This window comes from Fukomys damarensis, unplaced genomic scaffold, assembly GCF_012274545.1.
Source record: "Fukomys damarensis isolate Sample0158 unplaced genomic scaffold, DMR_v1.0_HiC HiC_scaffold_27, whole genome shotgun sequence".
Classification (NCBI taxonomy): Eukaryota; Metazoa; Chordata; class Mammalia; order Rodentia; family Bathyergidae; genus Fukomys; species Fukomys damarensis.
Window position 1 is genome coordinate 5,628,450 of NW_022900939.1, and position 20,527 is coordinate 5,648,976.

The 20,527-nt window shown below is 48.3% G+C and overlaps 2 protein-coding genes across 6 annotated transcripts in view; one reads left to right on the plus strand and one right to left on the minus strand.

Annotated features, from left to right (window-relative positions):
* The window catches only part of Ddb2 (damage specific DNA binding protein 2), a 19,040-nt gene extending 8,875 nt beyond the window's left edge, over positions 1-10,165 (minus strand). For all 5 annotated transcript variants that reach the window (XM_010612438.2, XM_010612439.1, XM_010612437.1 and 2 more), the window contains exons 1-3: positions 9,874-10,165; positions 8,358-8,494; positions 7,651-7,842 (exon numbers count right to left, since the gene is read on the minus strand). In XM_010612438.2, coding sequence (XP_010610740.1) covers positions 7,651-7,842; positions 8,358-8,494; positions 9,874-9,994 — 450 coding nt within the window. In that variant the 5' untranslated portion in view covers positions 9,995-10,165. The remainder of the gene's footprint in view (positions 1-7,650; positions 7,843-8,357; positions 8,495-9,873) is intronic.
* A 9,814-nt stretch (positions 10,166-19,979) lies between these two features.
* The window catches only part of Pacsin3 (protein kinase C and casein kinase substrate in neurons 3), a 7,674-nt gene continuing 7,126 nt past the window's right edge, over positions 19,980-20,527 (plus strand). The window contains exon 1 of the mRNA XM_033756650.1: positions 19,980-20,085. The gene's annotated coding sequence lies outside the window, so the exon portion shown is untranslated. The remainder of the gene's footprint in view (positions 20,086-20,527) is intronic.

A 20,527-nucleotide genomic window follows, 5' to 3' on the forward strand; every position in this document is an offset into this window, starting at 1 on the left:
AAAATAAAAATAAATTAACATTTCTAGACCAATATGGTTGTCCATTTCTGTACAATGCCAAGTCAACACAGTAAATTGGGATGACTTTTTCCAAAGTTGGCAGCACTGTTAAAGTTTCCCAAAATTCAATTTATATGTGTGTGTGTGTGTGTGTGTGTGTGTGTGTGTATAGACTAATAATAGTATGTTATGCATCGATAGCAGCAACAGCTTTTCCAGGTTCTGCAGTTGTCTGAACAAAATTATAGACATTCAGCACATTCCATTAAAAAAAAATGAAAAAACCAAAGAAAAGAATAATATCCAGAGAACAGCAAAGTTCTGTTGCTGCTGTGGTGCCTGGCACCATTTTTTCTATTAGCCTCTTAATCATCGTCTGGAAAGAGAACATTCTAGAGTAATATCATTAAATGTAGCTCTGATAAAGCACGGTCCCTACTATGTATCATAAAGCAGGTACTAGATATTTTACATTCATAGAGGTATGATACAGTACTGTCCTACATCAATAATACTAGATTCAGTTTTGGTTTGAAATTTACTTTGTCTGCAAATAAGACTGCTACCCCTGTTTTTTTCTGGGCTCCTGTCTCATGAAGAATTATTTTCTATCTTTTCACTTTCAGTCTATGGGCTTCTTTTTGCACTAGGTGTGTTTCTTGTATACAACATATTGTTGGATTTTGCTTCTTATTCCATTTTGCCAGTCTGTTTCTCTTGATTGGTGAGTTAAGGCCATTGACATTGATGGTTATAACAGATATGTACTGACTTATTATTGACATGTTATTGGCCTTTTGTTGACTCTTTTCACTTTTTCACCTTCTCCTTTTAATTTCTTGCCTTGCCTATTTGATTTGCTCTGTTGGGCCTCATGGTGTTGTTGCCTTCATTGTCTTTTTCTAGGATCTTGTTTAGAATTGCTTGTAGTGCTAGTTTGGTATTCATGTAGTTTCTCAGGTGTTCTTTGTCATGGAAGTGTCTTATTTCCCCCTCCATTTTGAAAGAGAGTTTTGCTGCATACATCAGTCTAGGTTGGAGGTTGTTCTCTTTTAGTACTTGAAATATCTCATTCCAGGCTCTCCTTGCCCCAAGGGTTTGTGTTGAAAAGTCTGCTGTGATTCTGATGGGCTTTCCTTTGTATGTGATTTGTTTCTTTTCTCTTACTGCTTGTAGTATTTTGTTCTTCTGTTGGGTTTCTGGGATCTTGATTATTATATGTCTAGGTGTAGATTTTTTTTTGATTGTAGCTAGTTGGGGTCCTATATGCCTCAGTTATCTGAATGTCAAATTCTTCCCCTCTGTTTGGGAAGTTTTCTGTCATTAATTCTGCAAACAGCTTTTTAAAGTCATTTGTATTTTCTCCTGCTACTTCATGTATTCCTATCAGTCTTATGTTATTCTTCTTTGCATTATCTAGGAGTTGTTGGATCGATTTCTCATGATCTCTTACTGTTTTTAAGAGACCTCTCTTTTCACGGTCACTGATTGCAATCTTATCTTCTATATCTGAGAGCCTATCTTCACATTCTTTTATTCTGTTGCGTATACTTTCAATAGAGTGTTTCATCTCCTGGATATCTGTTTGAATCTGTTTTATGGATTCCATTTTTTTCCTATGTTGGGCATTTATTTTTTCCATTTCTTTCTTATGCTGGGCCTTCATGGCTTCTATCATGGTCCTGAGTTCATCTATTTTTTTGTCAGTTTCTGCTCTACAGTCTCGAATCACGACTTCCATTTTGCTCACTATCTCTATGGTTATCTGGGAAATTATTTCTGTTTTGAATTTTTCTAGAGCCTGATTGATCTGTTTTGTTACTTCCTGTGCTTTGAGTTCAGGGTGTCCTGGTGGTTCACTATCGGCCTTTTCATCCTCATTTGCCCTACTGTTTGCCATTGGTGAACTGGAAGTCTGTCCTTGTGTCTTGCTTAAGTGTTTTCTCATTTTTATTTTTGTTGTCGGACTGTCCTTGGTTTAATCTCTGGATTATCACCCAAATCTTCCTGATATAGTTGCACCCTAGCTTCTGTGTCTCTAAGGACCCACAGACATTCTCATCTTCATAACATCAGAGAAAACAGCTCATCAAATCAACGGCAATGCTTTACCTCAACTGATACAATCAGCAACACACTGAGATCAAGCACAACTTGGACACTGACCACCTGTGGTAGTCACTAGTCTATCACCCTTAAATCATTTGAATTAAATTGAAATCAAGAAGCAGTCCAGAACATGTCTGCAGTGAACAAACTTTTCAATATAGTATATTTACCATTTAATGGCTCAGACAGAGTGAGGATGCAAGACCCCTGATCTCAGTTAGCTGATTGCTGAACCTCATGATGCTGACTGACCTTGGGCTGCAAGGCCCAGATTGAGTTCCCCACCCTTCTGAATGGATGAACTCCACAATGTTCTATTACAGGTTTCCCACACCCTTTCTTTAAAGATGTTCAAAGTTGGGAACTCAGAAAAATACCCTTGATGACCACCTCTGTCTTTGAAGAGTGGGTCCAAAGACTTGCACAGTCAGGAGGTCTGAGAGTGTCGGGGGGGCGGCTTATGGAGGGTCAGGTACCTTCCCGGTGCTTGAGTGATGGATGCTGGTTCGGGGGCAGGCGTGGTTCTCCTTCCCGCAGTGGATCAGGGCCTGGCCTAACTTCCTGGCGCTTGAGGGATGGTTGCTGGGTCGGGAGCAGGCGTGGTTCTCCTTCCCACAGTGGATCCGGCCCGGCCTACCTTCCCGGTGCTTGAGCGATGGTTGCTGGGTCGGGAGCAGGTGTGGTTCTCCTTCCAAGGCTGGTTTCAAACTCACAGCGATCCTCCTGCCTCAGCCTCCTGAGTGTTGGAATTACAGGCGTATTCCACCTGCCTGGCTATTCAGTCTTTTTTTTTTTTTTGGTACTGGGGATCAAACTTGGGTCCTTATGCTTGCGAGGCAGGCAGTGGAACCACTGAGCTAAATCCCCAGCCTTAAATTTCTGTAATAATTACAACTTTTTTTTTTTGGTACGGGGGAATCAAACTCAGGACCTTGCGCTTGTGAGGCAGGTGGCAGAACCATTGAGCTAAATCCCCAGCCCCCAGCTATTCAGTCTTTTTTTTTGGGGGGGGTACCGGGTATCAAACAATCCCCGGCCTCTGGGCTATTCATTCTTAGAAGAAGATTCCATCACACTACAGCACAGATGAACCTTAGGATATTAAGGGAAATAAGCCAGTCACAACCAAAGAAATAATAATATGATTCCACTTCTGAGGGATGTCATCTAAAGCATCCACACTTGTGGAAACTGAAAGTAGATTGTGGTTACCAGGGGCAGGAGGGGGTGAAAGAGGGACTTGTTCAGTGGGTAATGAGTTTCAGTTTTGCAAGATGAAAAGCCGTGGTTGCTAACAATATGAATATAGTGGTATCCTAGCTCCTCGGGAGGCTGAGGCAGGAGGACTGGCTGGTGAGCCCATGAAGTGCAGACAAATTTGGTAACACAAGAAACCTCCTCAAAAGACAAGAAAAAACAATGTAAATATAGTCAACATCACAAAACTGTGTACTTAGAAATGGTTAAAATGGGCCATGTATAGTGGTATACACCTATAATCACAGGTACTTGGGAAGCTGAGGCGGGAGGATTGCTGTGAGTTCAAGACCAGCCTGGGCTACATAGTGAGTTCCAGGTCAGTCCCAACTACACAGTGAGACCCTGTCTAAAAAAAAAAAGAACAAATGAAAAAATTCCAGGTCCAGATAACTTTGCTAGTGAATTCTGTAAAATTTTTAGGAAGAAAGAATCCTAGCCCACGCATGGTGGCACACACCTGTAGTCCCAGGGAGGCTGAGGCCAGCCTGGGCTGCATAGTAAGTTCAAGGTCAGCCTGAACACCATCATGAGATCCTATCTAAAAAAAAAAAAAAAAAGAAAAGAATTCAAATTCTTCCAGAAAATAGAAGCAAAGAAAACACTCTCCGACTAATTTTTTGAGATCAGCATTTCCCTGATACCAAAACCAAAGACATTGCAAAAAAAGAAAATTATGAGCTAGTTTTAAATGGTCATCCGCTGGTATGGTGTGATTAAACTACAATATCTGAACTCTTAAGTGAAATAAATAGGACACACATGTGTAAATACCAAAGCGTTCTCTAGTGTGAAAAACTGAAAGTGTAAATAAGGACTAAAAGGTGTAATAGATAATGTGAAATAGGGAGTAAAGGTGCGAAGGGAAGTGAGAGGGAAAAGAAAGAAGGGAATGGAATTGATATAAAAAAAGACAAAATGGAAACAAAGTTTTGTAGATAGGGAGGGGTAGAGGGGTTAAAGGGAGGGCAGGGGAGTGGGGAAAAATAAGAACCAAGATGGATTATGTAAAGGTGCAAATTTCCAATGACGAATGTCATTATACTGTAGACCTTAAACGTACCAATAAAATTAATTAAAAAAAACAAACACACTAGAATATCTGACATCATAACTAGGCCACAACAGATTCTATGACAATTTATGTAAAGTTGGAAACAGAAGAATAGGTCTATGTGCCCATGTGTACGTACAGAAAGATGCTAAAAATGGAAATTCTGGATCATATTTTATCCTTTTATGGTCTGAATTTTTAAGATGAACATAAATGAATAAGAGTAAAATAAACTACCTTCATTTTGAAAATGTAGGGCTGAGGATTTAGCTTAGCGGCCCTGAACCTGCCTCGGAAGTACAAGGTCCTGAGTTCGATCCCTGGTACCCATTAGAAGAAAGTGTAACACAAATTCCCTAATCAAGAGGACTGAAAGATGCAATGATCGGAACCAATGTCAGGTGACTCAAAGAGACAAAGGCTGGATGGTGACACACGTCTGTAATCCCAGCACTCAGGAGGCTGAGGCAGGAGGATCACCGAGAGAGAGTTTGAGGCCAATATGGGCTACAAAGTGAATTCCAGACCAGCATAGACTACATAGCAAGATGTTGTCTCCAAATAACCGAAAAACAAGGGCTCAGTGGCAGCGCACTTGCATTGCAAGTGCAAAGTCCGGAGTTCGATACCCAGCACCAGAAAAATAAATAAATAAATGAAAGAATGAATGAATGAATGTAAAACCAAAGAAGCTTCAGCCTTGCCCAAGGTCAAAGCACTAGTCATTCCCCTTTAGACAGGTTCTTCCCCCAGAATACTTCTTCCATGTCCCGACTTAATCAAATTTCTCTATACTATGTCCTAGGTTCCTGAGGGAAAACGGTCCTCTTCCTGCTTGAGCTCTCGGTTTTGATTTCTATTTCAAGCTTCCCTTCCTGGTGGTCACCTGCCTGTTACCTACCTACCTGGTCAGAGGGGCAGGAAACCCTCAGCCTCTGTCTTCAGCAATCCTCAGGCTGCATTTCCTCTGACTTCTAGCAATTCTTTTTTCTTTTCTTTTCCTTCCCCCGCCCTTCTTTGAGACAGGGTCTCATTACCTATGTAGCCCAGGCAGGGCGATGCTCCTGCCTCAGCCTCCTGACTGCTGGGATTTCAGGTGTGTGTCACTATTATGCCTGACCTAACTTTTCTTGGCTTCACACATGCCAGATGAGCACTCCATCTCTGAGCTACATCCCCAGCCCTGCAGCACTCATGTTTCTCTTTCTCGAACACTCAAACACTCATCTCACATGTTGAGACCCAACCCACTCTGCTGTGGATCCCAGCCTTTTCAGACAGGCTTGCCCCGCCCTCCCATTTATAAAAGACCTCATCTGGGATTCCCTTCAACTCCTCCAGCTCCAAGTCAGAGGTGGGAAAACGGCAAGCTCAGATGTGTGTTTAATTTTATTTAGGCTGGGTGAGGTGGCACACACATCTGTAATCCTAGCACCCAAGAGGCTGAGGCAGGAGGATCACTACCAGTTCTAAGCCAGCCTGGAGTACACAGTGAGTTCAAGGACAGCCTGAGCCTACCTAGGGAGACCCTATCTCAAAAACCCAAAAATAAAATTTTAAAAATTATTCATGTCTAACATTCAAAAGTTTTAAAGGGCTGAGGATGTAGCTTAGGTGTAGAGCACTTGCCTAGCATGTGTGAGATCCTGGGTTTGACCCCTAGCACTGCCAAAGTGGGGAGAATTTAAGATGGTAAACTTCATGTTATATGCATTATCACAATGACAAATATTTAGCAGGACTGGGGATATAGCTCAGTGGTGTAGCACCTGCCTGGCAAGCACAAGGTCCTGAGTTTGAACCCTGTAAGGCACAATAATCAAACAGAAATTCAGCAGGGCCTAGTGGCACATACCTGTAACCCCAGCTACTTAGGTAGCTGTGGCAGGAGGATCACAAATTTGAGCCCAGCCTGTGCAATTCAGCAAGATCCTATCTGAAACTAAAAAATAAAAAAGGGTAAAGATATAACTCTGCGTAAAGACTGGTTTAGCCTCCTGTTCCACAAAGAAAAAATAAATTTAAAATTTTTCTTTTCTTTTCTTTTCTTTTTCTGTTTTTTTGAGAGTCTCACTGCATGCTCCAGGCTGGCAGGACGTGGGGATTTAGTTCAGTGGCACTGCACCTGCCTCACAAGCACAAGGTACTGAGTTTGATCCCTAGTACCCAGGGAAAAATAAATAAATAAATAAATAAATAAGAACTCATAGTCCAAGATGGCCTGGAACTCCTTTTGCAACCCAGACTGGCCTCAAACTCCTGGCAATCCTCCTGCCTCAGCCTCCTGAATTCTGGGATTACAGGTGTCCATCTTCACAACCAGTTTCTACTTATTTAAATATTGCTCTTCCTCATTCCTCACTCATCCATAAAGCCTTCTCCAACAGTTCTGATTCTCAGGGAGTTTCTCCTTCTTTTGTATTCCGGAACACTAGTTATCTCTTTTGAATACATCCCATCCACGCAGTTGTGCTCAAAGTCCCTCATTTATTCAACAAACATCAGTAACTACTCTGGGCCATGTACTGTTCTAGGCACAGAGTCACAAGAGTGAGCCAGGAAGATCAGGTCATGAGGCTCCTACTTTCTTATTCTTTGTATGACTACGTAGTTCAACTGGTCTTGAACTCACTGTATAGCACAGACTGGCCTCAGACTTGTGACGATCCTCCTGCCTCAGCCTCCAGACTGTTGGGATTATAGGGGCACCTACTTTCTAGTGGGCACAGATACGGAGAGAAAGACAGACAACATTTCACACCCTGATATGCCTTTGAGGGCGGAACAGGGTGATAACCTAGGGAATGGTTACGTGAGGTGGGGGAGCCTTCTGAGTAGAATCATGAACGCCTGTGACATGGTAGACTAAGCAGAGCCCTGAAGATGAGAAGGAGCCAGCTCTGGGAAAGGGTGCTCCGGACAAAGTGAACAGCAAGACTGGGCCCCAGGTCCAGGAAACAGAAAGAGCTGGTGTGGCTATAGTGTCCGAAGTAAGGATGGACAAGATGAGGTCAAAGATGTAAAAGAAGGCTCAGACTCTAAGGGTGACCATGACGCTACATCTTCACGTTCAAGGGTGCACACTCAGTATTTGAGACTTGCTACCATTTACATGTCAGAGATGTCCACGGTCGCTCTGACCCGCCATCCGGCAGCTGGATGATACTAGCGTTCCTTTCCTGACTACAACCGCTTCCCAGCAGCACCATCAGGCCCAGAGAAATGCTTACCCCTTTGATGAAGGTGGGTTTGTCCTTGACACCAAAGTTCCAGAGCATGATATCACCCCCCTTGGAGGCCACAGCCAGGGTGCTGGGGTGCGCCGGGTGCCAGGCCAAGGCTGTGGCCCTCCTGTCAAATGGGGAGGCTTTCTGGGCTATCCGGTAAGAAGCCAGGGAGTGTACGAAGGACCGCTGCAGACCCTGACACGGAGGAAGGGAGGATGAAGGGGATTAGCGACTTAAATCCCAAGTCCTGGATAAACCGCCTACCCAGCTCCTTCAGAGCTGAGCCCTAAGCCAAGTCCAAGTCCGACCATGCCTGGCATGAAATCATCTGCAGTGGACTTGAACAAACTAATCACGGAAAGCAAGGAGCAGAGTATACTCCAACTAACACCTTTACTTCATTCTTTCTATTTCTAGTTTTGTTTTTTTGAGGCTATGAGAGTTTGGCTATGTAGTCCAGGTTGGCCTTAAACTCACTATGTAGCCCAGGCTGGCCTTGAACTCACAGCAATCCTCCTGCCTCAGCCTCTCAAGTGCTGGAATCACAGGCGTGTGCTGCCACACCCTGCTCATGCTTCCTTTACAGAGTAAGACTTGTCTTCCTGCCTGAGTTCCCTGGAGCCCGAGCTGCAGGGTCAGAGTGATAACAACCCAGCCTGCAGGAAAAGGGCAGAGGAAACCTTGGGGCTCTGGGCTAGGAGATGTCTCACCTGCTGTATCGTAGGCCAGGCAGCCTTGCCTAGTTTATGCTGGTGCAGGACCCTGATGATGCTGCTGCCCACTTCCGGGACCTGCATGCTTGCCAGCCCCGCCCAAAGGCAGCCTGAGTCATATCTCCTGTTAGGACCTGCCAAGAGCAACAGACACATATTTTCCTCTGCAATCGCACAGGTTTTCAGCTGAAATAGCCTAAACAAAGCCAAGGTTTCACTCAAAATGGCCAATATGTCTCATTGCCTCCTAATCCCTTTCCACGGTCTGTGTGAGAACTCAGCACAGGGAACAACCACTTAGCAGAGATGTGACCTATCCCCCAAAACAGTGCCCATGAGGATTGAGTGGGGCAGCACTGGAGGTTGAACCCAGGGCCTCTGCAGGGAGCTGCAGCCCCAGCCCTTTTTATTCTGAGAATCTTTTTATTCTGCTACATTGCCAGGGCAGGGCTCAAACTTTTCTCCTGCCTCAGCCTCCCAGTGCTGGGATTATAGGGTGAAAAATGATCTTGCAGGGTTCCCCAGAGCTGAGCCAAAGATCCACTCAAGAGTTTAGTACCCTGCAGAACTCTTCTCCTGTGGACTGGAAAGCTGGAGTTGGACTGGGTTGACAATTTAAAAACCACGTGATAAAAGACTTTAGGACAGTATTAAAGTGACTAGGAAAAAAATTTTTTTAAAAAATCCTATACTAAAATAATGTAGCAGTGACCAGCTGTCAATCCTAAATCCTGTTTTCTGGGCACAGAGAGGATCTAGTAGGATCTGGAATAAATCTAAATTAGGTTACTTCTCAGGCGGCGAGTTGAATGTTTATATAAGATAAAGCAAATCTGGATCTCCAAGCTATATTAGTGGACCAAACCTCCACGGCTCAACTTCTCTTGACCACCAATTCCTTTTTCTCGGAGACAAAAACCACTTCTTCAACCCCCACTTCAGTCCTTTGAGTTCCCCCACAGTCTACGGCCCCAGGCTCACATTCTGGTAAACCACTGAGGATGAGAAGGAAATTGCGGCTCCCACAGCTGAAAGCAAAGACAGGCAGGTAAGAAGCTGGCCCAAGGAGCCGGGGGTGGTGGAGCAGGCTTGTAATCTCAGCATCCTGGGAGGCTGATGCAGGAGGATCAGAAGTTCCAGCCCTGGCTAGGCAACTGGGGGACTCAGTGAGACCCTGTCTCAAAATAAAAATGCTGCGGTTGCAGCTCTGTGCGAAGACCCTGGTTCAATTCCCAGTACCGTGAAAAACAGAAACGCTCAGCACCCAGAGCCAGGAAAGTAGGGTTCCTTCAAGCAGCCCTCGAAGTAGATAATCTATTCACACCAGGACCGTAAATACGCTACTCTGCTTCTTCCTTTCACTTGAGGGTGGGGTGGGGGACAGTCTACTGGGGGGGCAGGGCACCAGCGGGACCCGGGGCTCCTGGGAATCGGGGCGCCCGTCCCCCCCTAGCTCTCCGGCGTGAGCACCCGTACAGCGCAAAGGGGTAAGCAGAGGCAGGCGAGGCAGTACCGGGGCCCTTCGCGCGGGGCTTCTTGGCCGCGGGCTCCGGCTCCCGGGGACTCCTCCTGCTCCCGGGGCGCACCACCACTTTGGGGGTCTTCTGGGTTTCTGGGCGCTTCCTGGGAATCATCGCGTCCTCGGAGCGAAGGGCGTAAGCCCTACGCCGAGTTCATGGACAGAGAACTGAGAGCCTCTGAGGAGAGTCAAGACGACGATGACAACCCCCACCCCGCGCCGCCACAGGCAGTCGCGCTAAGCAAACTTCCCGCCAAACAAGCCCGGGGCTAGTCAGCCACGAGCTCAGGCCAGAGGCCGGCGTGCGTGCTTGTGCGTGCGTGCGTATTGCGTGAGGGGAGGGGCCTGCTAACCCAAATGGTGTGGGCAGGGGAATTTTTCTCGCCAAGAACTTGGCATCTTCCCTGGTTGTTGGGCTTGACAAAACTTGATCGCTGGTGTGTGAACTTCAAAGATATGAACATTGTCCAAATTATGGAAACAACCAGGCATCTCCCTATTTTGACCAGTAAGAAGTCTCGCCAATCACAGCCTCAGCGTTACTCTCTTCCACCTCAAAGATAAGTTTTATTAGAGGCGCTGCAAGGTTCAGATAGGACTAGAAAGTGCTGGTGTGTTATTGTGACTATAGATAATGATCACATATATTTTTTAAGAACTTGCCAGACGTGGTGACTCACGCCTGTAATCCCAGCACTCCAGAAGCCGGGAGTTCGAGGCCTGCCTGGGCTACACAGGGAGACCTTACCTCTAAAAATAAACAAACAAAAAACCCATACACTTCAATGCTGCCGATCTGATCAGGGAATGAGGGTGCAGCATCCCTCTGTTGCAGGCCATGGAGCGCCTGTGCTGTGAAACCTGGACAGGTGTTTTGGTTCTCTCTATACTACCACTTGGTGGGGGCGGTTCCGGGGATCAAACTCTGGACCTTGACCTTGAGAGGCAGGCCACGGAACCACTGAGCTAAATCCCCGGCCCTGTGCTACTACTTTTGACATAAGGCAACTCATTCAAAAGCTTCTGGTGACAGCAAATCGAGGTCCCGTGTTCCCCTTGGAACCAGACAGACCAAGAGCGTGACCCTAAATAATGCCAGTTTCTTTTATTCTCAAAACAATAAGCAACTTTATTGATGTGCTTTCTAGAACAAATGATATAGCATAGTGGAAAAGCATTGTGCTCTGACAATGTGATCTCGGGCTTATCATTTTACTTTTCCATGCTTTCAATTCCCCATCACAAAATGAAAAGGGAGGGTCTAGATGGCCTCGGCATCCCCTTTTGGGTTGGCCTCAAACTCACAGCAATCCTCCTGCCTCAGCCTCTGGAGTGCACAGGTGTGCTTACCAGGCCCAGCACCTTTTAGTTGGTAAAACCTGTGATCTTCTGACTGGTTGTAAAAGCGGCAAATGACAGCTTTCCACTCTAGTCTCCCTGGCAGTTTCCATGCAGGAGAAACCGTTGTTTGCAGGCTGATACATGAGGGGTTCTGCTCAAGCAGTCCGTGAAGCCAAGCACTGTGCTGAGTCTGCAGAAGCATCCAAAATCCACACAGACGAGGCGTGCGGATTCCCACACACAGGCAGCGCATCTAGTGGTTTGCAAATGACAGCCTCAGCGATTCTGCAGAGTTTGCAGGCACTGAAGCTGAAATTCCTCCAAAGGACTGGGCTAAGGAGGACTCAGCCTCCAGAGTTCTTATTGCTTGGCATCCCCAGTCCACGTTCAAATGCCCAGATATGACCAAATTCATAGTAAGATTCTATGGAAGCATGACTCCTCCCTCTGGGAATATTAAATATTATATTCAAAAATATAATTTGAGGTTTGGATGCAGTTCAGTGGTAAAGCATGCATCAAACTCCAGGCTTAGAAAATTGAGGGTAGTTGTAGAAACAGCAGACATCTGATCAATTCTAACCCAAAACAAGCACTCTCTCTGTTTTCTTTTCTCTTTCTTTGTTTGCTTCTTTTTTTCCAGTACTGAGGACTGAACTCAGGACCTTGAACTTATGAGGCAGGTGCTGTACCACTGAGCTAAATCTGTGGCCCTTTATTTTTGTTTTTTTGAGATAGCATCTCACTATGTAGCTGAGTCAGGTCTTGAACTCACTATATGGTCCAGGCTGGTCTCAAACTCAGAAATCTTCCTGCCTCAGCCTCCTGAGTGCTGAGCCTTCTGTCTTTACTGTGGGGGATAAGGCAACATCCACATCCTACATCAGTGTCTGTCATGAAATACCATCAGTACAAGACTCCGGGGCTCTTCTCCAAGCAGCTGGATTTGCACAGCAATTGCCAGAATGTTGGTACCATCCATCATGGCTTGTGTTTGGATGTCCCACAAAGCCTCATGTGGTCATAGGTGGGGCTTTTTCAAGGTGCCTGGATCTAGAGTGTTGACAGTGGAATTGATTCATAGTGCAGTGTTAGGCTTAAAAGCATTAGGATTATGGGTGTGAGTGCTGCCCACCCTAAATAGCCTGGATAAGATTTAAAAACAAAACAAAACAAAGAACTGTTAAGGTCCCTGTTACTTTGCTTCTTTCTGCCCACCATGAGCTGTTTCTCCTTTGCAAGCCCCTTTGCCTCGCCACCCTGTCTTGGAGCCAGACAATTATAGACTGAAATCTCTACAAGCTGTGAGCTAAATACCCCCACACACACCTTTTTGGTACTGGGAGTCAAACTCAGAACCTTGTACTTGCCAGGCAGGTACAGCACCACTGAGGTACATCCCTGGTCTCCCCTTTTAGTACCAGGGATCGAACTTGGGTCCTTGTGCTTGTGAGGCAGGTAGCAGAACCACTGAGCTAAAGCCCTGGCCCATAAGACACCATCTTACTTGGAATGTTTTATTGGAATCTTAGTACTTAGTGGAATGCTTTGCAATCTGTAAGAAGTTGTTATATAATCTTCTGTGGGTGTGCTTTTTGCTGATAAGATCCGATAAAAGTGCTGAAGGCTCTGGCGGTCTCCAAAGCCCTCACCTGTCAGATCTCTATCATGGATAGAGCAGGGATACCAGAGAATCAGGAAAATGGGCTTCCTAGATCTTCTCCTTCTAGGAATCTTCCCCAAAGAGTTAAAGCCATCATATCCTAGTCGTCCGTACACACCCATGAGTACAGCAGCGCAGTTCATAATTGTGAAATGTCAGGAGCAGCTTATATGTGCATCAACAGATGCATGGATAAAGAAAATGTGGTGTTTATACACAGCAGAGTATGAGCCTGCTATAGAGAAGGGTGAATTTGAGTCACTGGTAGGAAAATGGACGCACCTTGAGATCGTAATGTTAAATGAAATAAATCAGACACACAAGCTTAAATATGGCATCAGTTCTCTTACACGAGAGACCCAAAGTATAAATAAAGAACAAAATAAAAGCTAGACAATAGGAAACAGGGAGGAGGATCTTTTGCAAAAGAGAAGGGGACCAAGAGACAGAAGGATAGGGCTGGCAGGGAGGGGAAGGGAATAAGAAAAGGATTCACGCATGTTAAGTGCATGCACCCACGAGGAATGTGATCATTATGGACTGCAAAGGCGCACCAAGAAAAATAAAGAAATCACCAGCTTCCATTGCCTGAAAAAAATAAAAAGAAATAAGAGGATTGGGTCCTAGCTCATTCTTCTGACACAAAGTTCTCTTCCAGGGACTTCAGAGGCCCCGGAGGCAGGAAGGAAAGTGGCTCTGTGCTCTGCGGGCAGATGAGTCACAGGGCAGCCCGAGCCACATTCCTTTTCAGTCCCTGCGGCCCACCCTCCTCCTCGGCCCCTCACTGTGACACTGTAATCCAGAACTCGTAGCCCCACGCCCTCCTGGGGACACCCATGACATCAACAACAGTATGACACAGCACCCGGGACATCCCATCAGCATCGCAAACCCAGTGGGTCCTGGCTAAGTGGGGTCCTGGCACAAACCCACACCCACCCTCGGACCGCCGAGTCTGAGGGGCACCTTTGCCCACGTGTGTACCAACCATCCGCTGGTGCTCCATTACCCCTCTGTCCTAAGGCCTGAGTCAGTTTGTCCATAGCTGGAGCCAGTGTAGACAGCCAAGCCACCAGGGTGTTGGTAGTCCTAGGACTGCTGGGCTCCTTTATGAAATGAGATTAAAGAAAATTAAGCCTCCAGCTTGAAAAACTCAGAAAGCATTTCCCGAGACTCCCGAGGCTAACAGCTTCGGCCCCTGGTTCGCCTGGCACAGCCGGGTGACCAGTGATCCCCGAAAGGTAAGTCAGCCTCCCAGACCCAGCAGCTACCGCTCTTATCTCCTTGGGGTCTTTGCAGATGCTTTGAAAATGAGACGATTATTCTGGATTACCTGGGAAGCTCTACATCCAGTGGCAAGTACACTTTTTTTGTTATGTCTTTTTTTTATATATAAATTTTTTGAGACTGAGTCTCACTACGTAGTTGAGACTGACGTGGAACTCACTATGTAGCCCAGTTGGTCTCGAACTCACAGTGATCCTCCTGCCTCAGCCTCCCGAGTGCTGGGATTACAGGCGTGCGCGTCACCACGCGGGGCCAGCAAGTACACTTTTAAAAGTGACACACAAAAAAAGAAAGACTGAGGCCCAGGGGAGACAACACAGCCACAGGGAGGACGAAGACGGATGGAGGCAGATTGGGGTGATGAGGCGCCGAGAGAGTGCCAAGGCCGCAGTTGTGATTCTCTCATTCTGGGTTCCTGTTGTTTTCCATCACCCTGCAGGGTCCCAGCGGCTTTGACAAACTCCCAGCCTGCCTTTCCCGGGGCCAAGCCTGATGGAGCGGGAGGTTTGCTCACTGCCCCAGGCTGGGCAGCACTGCTTCCCTGATTCCACGCTGGTTTTCTCCTCTGTCACCTGGGAGGGCTGGTGCCGCTGCACAGGGATGGCCGTGAGGCTCAGGGACAGTGAAGAGCAGGATGCTTGGTGTCTGACACCACCCCTGCCCGTGTCCCCACCCTCTCTCCGTCCTGCTGGCCCAGAGCAGTGACCACCTTGGTTTCTGCTCAGAGTCTGGGTCCCTGGCTAACCCTGCACATCAACAACAGTGTGACACGGCCCTCATTCCATTAGCATTGCAAACCCAGTGTGTCCACAAGCGCTCTCCTTCCTGCGGAGAGGGAACAGGGTCTTGCCATGTTGCCCAGATTGATCTTGAATTCTCTGGGCTCAAGCTATCCTCCTGTCTCAGCCTCCTAAGTATCCAGGGTACAGCCATGAAGCACTGTGCCGTTTTGAAAGTGTGCTTAGCTGGGCACGGTGGCGCACCCCTGTTACGCCAGCGCTTGAAAGGCTTGAGTTTGAGGCCAGCCTGGGCTACACAGTGAATTCAGGGCCAGGTTGACCTACATAGAGAGACTGTCTCAAAAAACAAAAACAAACAAAAGTGAATTCTGCTTTTCTTTTAATTTATTTTGTTTGTTTTTGAGACAGGGTCTCTTTATGTAGTTCAGGCTGGCCTCAAACTCATGGTGATCCTCCTGCCTTAGCCTCCTGAGTCCTGGATTACAGGTGTGTAGCACCATGCCTGTCTCTGTATTTTGTTTCTCTCTAATTCATAGGTCAACCTAGTTTTTGTGCAAAGGGTCAGATAGTAAATGCATCAGGCTTTGTGAGCCAATCTCTGCAGCAGCTACTCTGACCTCTGCCTTGGTATGAAGACAATTTGAAAACAGAGGAGTATGGTTGTGTTTCAATAAAAATTGACTCACAAACACTGAAAATTTGAATTTCCTACAAATTACTCTTCGTTTTATTTTTGAGGCAGGGTCTTGCTAGGTAGTCCAGGCTGGGCTTTAACTTGCCATCTTCCTGCCTCGGCCTAAGGAGCAGCTCCTGGCTGTGCTGTTGTTGTGCTGGGGCTCCAACCCTCAGTGCTAACAACTGAATGCGCCTTGCCCGCCCCCAACATGTTTCACAGCTTCTAACTGCGCCTTCAGAACTTTGCTTTTAGTGGAAAATTCCACGGGGTTGAGGAGCTTGCTGTCTTCCCACTGAGGATCAGCCTGCAGCCCCGAGTCCAGCACAGGGGCCCCTGACAGCCCGCTAACTCTCGGGATGCCTAGGCCTCCGGTCTGCTGGCCGAGGAGGATGCGCTCAGTGAGCCTCGCCTGGCCTGCCTCGGGGCTGACAGGTGGGTGTGCGGTGCAGCGCCTGGGCTCCTCCGGCCAACTCTGGGGCACTTTCCAAAGAATCTGCCCCGGGCAAATTCCTGACCCCAGGAGGAGCTTGAGGAGGAGCTTTCCTGCAGCTGCACTCCGGCCTGCTATTGGGTTCTCTCCCGCCCTTCCTCTGTGCTTCTTCCTGCGTCCTAACCCAGAATCAGCCTCCACACCTGGCAGCCCCTCTCCCTAACTGGGACCAGCTCTCCCACCTGGGGCTGCCTGGGAGGGATCTTAGAAACACTGTTCAATCGGGACACTTTACTCAGCTGCCTGTCAGGAATGCTGGGCAACGTCCAGAGGCCCAGGGAAACTTGAGAAACAGGGTGCTTCTCTGCTTGCTCAAATTGCCTCAGGGCCACCATGGTGACCTTTTCAAAGAAGCCTTCTCAGGGGCACAGTTGCAACCAGGGCTCAGTAGGCAGGAGGCCCTGGGTTCCATCCCCAGGAGAAAAAAAAAAAAAGAAAGAAAGAAGAAAGAGAGGGAAGGGACACTGGGTGTGGGGGCAGACGCCTGTATTCCCAGCACTAGGGAGGCTGAGGCAGGTGGGTTGCTGGGGCTACATAGCTCAAGACCAGCCTGAGCTACACAGTGAGACTTTGCCCCCCCCAAAATAAATAAATAAACAAATAAATAAATAAATAAATAAAATTTAAAAAAAAGGAAAGGAAAAGCCACATGTGTTATTGCAAGACTGTAACTTCAGCTGAGGCAGGAGGATCTCTTGAGTGTAGGAGTTTAAGGTCACCTTGGACAACATAGTGAGATCTCTGTCTCAAAAGTAAATAAAATTTAGCTCTTCGGTCACCCTACTTACATTTCAAGTGCCATATACGACTTGTAGCTGTCATATTAAACCGCACAGCTATAGCACAGTTCCCCTATTGCAGAACATTCTTTTGGACAGCAACATTCTGTTGCAGTTCAGGCTGGCCTTGTACTACGTAGCTCAGGCTGGCCTCAGACTTGAAGCAATCCTTCTGCCTCAGCCTCCTGAGTGCTGGGATTATAGGTGTGTGCCATGCCCAGTCCATGAACCGCACTGTTTTAGACCCAACACCCACTCACCATCCTCCTCATTCCTTCTTTTTTTTTAGAGAGTCTTGGTATGTAGCCTAGGCTGGCCTCGAATTTGTAGTGATGCTCCTGCCTCAGCTTCCTGATTGCTGGGACTATAGGCCTGTGCCACCCGGGCCTGACTGTTTGATTGTTGTTGCTGTTGTAGTGTGTGTGTGTGTGTGTGTGTGTGTGTGTGTGTGTGTGTGTGTGTGCGCGCGCGTGCGCATGCATGCAATGGAGATCAAGCCCTGTATGGTAAGGAGGTGGTCGACCTCTCCACCCTCCACTTCTCATTATATTTATTCTGACGCTAAACTGGGTATGGCGGGGGCACATGTCTATAATCCCAGCACCTGGGAGGCTGAAGCAGGAGGATGGCAAGCTTGAGTCTAGCCTAGACAGCTGAGCAGTTTAATGAGATGTTGTCTCAAAAATAAAAAAGTGCCAGGGGATGCAGCTCAGTGTGAAGGCCTTGAGTTCAATCCCCTGCCACACACAAATCTAACACTGCAAAAATGTCCCCTACCAATATGAGACCACTCCTTCCAGTTGGCTACCAAAATCAGTTTGGCCCGTTTTCTCTCTGAATATGTAGTATGCTTTCACTTCACTTCTTGCACTCAGCTGTGTGGTGGAAGTGTCTCTTGGGCTGGGTGTAGCTTACTGACACAGCACTTGCCTACCTACACTCGGCTCTAGGTTCTGTCTTCCACAGCAAAGAAAATAAAAAAGCAAAAAGAGCATAAAACAAAACCGTGTCCTTTCTCCGCCTTGCTGTTGGATGGGCTTTTTTTTTTTTTGTTTTTGGTTTTTTTTGAAACAGAGTCTCACTATGTAGGTGAGCCTGACCTGGAACTCACTATGTAGCCCAGGCTGGTCTCGAACTCACAGTGATCCTCCTGCCTCAGCCTCCCAAGTGCTGGGATTATAGGCGTGAGCCACCACACCCGGCTGGATGTGCTTTAGTTAGACAACTGCAGCACTGGCTCTCCCTGGGGATGGTCACTTGTTTCCGTGTTTTCTGGCTACAGAGACGTGAATGTCCTTGTCCTTCCTCCTGCCCTTGCAGACATGTTTGCAGAAGAACTGCAGGGCTGGGGGTTTGGCTCAGTAGTTCTGCCACCTGCCTCTCAAGTGCAGGGGCCCAAGTTCTATCCCCCACCCAAGAAAAAAAAGGTAGCATTGCATGGTCACAAAATCACCAGCTAACAGCCCTGGAATTTGGCACGCCCTGCTCTGGGGCCTCCAGTGCCTCTCCACATAACTAATTGCTACTCATCGAGGCGGGTCTGGGGTCAGGTCCCCCGAAAGGAGGCGTCTCCCACCTCAGTCCTCCTAGGGCCCACGTGGCATCACTGCTGTACACTTGGGCACAACCTTATTTTCCGTTCGTCCCCGGTGCCTAGCATAGGGTATAGCACAGAGGAGGACTCAGGTTTTCTAGACTGCATGAACGAATGAACGAATAAGTAAACAAATAAAGGCATGGTGCCTGCACTCCAGAAAGGCAAGGTGAGCTCCCAAGTGTCTTATTTGGCTGCAGACCAATCTGCCACTTGGAGACCTAAGCCAAGCTGCCTCTCACCCTGGGTTTCTGTCTCTACCTGACCCTCAGGCCGGGGTAGCTCACCCTGAGAGCTCAGTGGGCTCAGAGCAGTGTGTGGCTGCACAGCTGGACAGCTGACCCTGGGGGTGGCACTGGTATGGAGTTGGCTTTCTGAGAGCATCGCGGTGTCCTTTGAAGCAGCCCGGGTGCTGTGGGGTTTGGTTTCTGTGATTTTCCCTGCAGCACCTTAGGGACAGTGAAGATCAGCTGCAGCGGTCTGTGTCCTGCTTCCAGCTTCGACCCCAAGGGAAGCCAGATGTTTTCCCCGAGCACAGCCCCTCTGCCTTCAGTCTGATGAATGGCCTAGTTCCCTGATGTCTCTATGGCTCAGCCTCCCCAGGTCCCAGAGCTTGGCTGCCAACTTTATTTTTAATGAGGTTTTAATAGGTAGCTCCGGTAATTAATTTCACCCTTGTATTTTTACACTTTCCAGCCCAGGTATGTGAAGCCTCCAGGCGCTAGGTGGGCTGTTAACGGACTGAAAGTAATACAGGGCACTGTGGCTGTTATCAGAGTCTCCTGGCTCCTCTCATTTGCAGTTGCTTTGCAATCGTTAATTAGCTGGGGCCTAGGGCCCCGTGCAAAGCTGGCCAGTCACCTGTCAGGTTTTATAAAGGTAGAAACAGAGATAAGGAGAGAAGGTACTCTCCAAACCCCAAGAGAGTGGGTGTTGAAACTGGTTAAGGAAGCCACAGAGTTTCATATCCACTCCCCAAGGTTGATTGTCACACGCGGCTAGAGCCGGTGGGCCACAGAGGCGTGCTGGGTGCTCCAGACACTTTGCGGACAGTTTCGCCCTCCAGTGTCAGCCGCTAATGGTGCCCCTGAAATCAACTCCCTTCACTCTCCTCGCGCCCTGGTCCATTTTGTGAGCGGACTCAGTGGCTTCAGTAACTCCTCCCGGGTTTTGAATCAAAGCGGTTTTATTTTAAAATCTGCCTTTTGAAAATCCGCGCGCCTGCACTAACTCTCCTCAGGCTGGGGCGGGGTCCCCACAGAGCGCTGTCTCGCTGGGGGCGTTCTGCAGCCTGGGACAGTCTCCGCGCACTCCCTTGGGGGCTGGGACCCGGCCAGCCAGCGTCCCCTTTGGTCTTCTGGATTCAGGACCCCACCGTTGGGCCGCCGGGCGCAGAAGGGAGCGGGAGGAGCGGGGCGGGGTGGGGGGCGAGCAGGTGGTGATTAGGTCAGCCTCGGAACATTCTAGGACCGCTCCAGTGGATATAAATAACAGAGGGCAGGCTCCAAAACATCCCGAGAGTCAGAGTGGGGGAGTCGGGACGGGGAGAAGGATGTCTTTAGGGTGATCCTGGCGACCTGAAAAAATCCACCGCCCTGATAAAGGGGGCGGAGGGGCGAAGTACGTAGGAATCAAGGTACAGAACCTGGGGCTAAGAACTCAGAGGGGGAGGAGCTCGCGCCTATTTATTTGTCCCACCCCCATCGCGGGTTTGTCCCAGGCCTTGGAATGAGCCCCAGATTGGCAGAGCTGTACCAGCACCGGTCCGCTGTACAGCCCTGGCTCAGCCCACCTAGAGGGCAATCCCTGCAGGTCCCAGCCTCACTTTCAACCCTCGGTGCAGCGGGGGCCCCAGTGCTTCCAAGGGGCTGTACGTGAGCCTCCCCCGCACGTTTCTAAGGATGCAGCGCTCGGCCAGGAGTGCAAAGCGCCGTCGCCCCCGGAGCTCCCGGGGGTCGATGCAGGCAGGGTGCCCGCTCACCCGCATCCCGGGCTCTGCAAAGGTGCGGGAGGGCAAAGCCGAAATCTGACCCCGCAGCCTCGCGGCGCCACTCTGGGGCGTCGGCCGGGCACTCGGT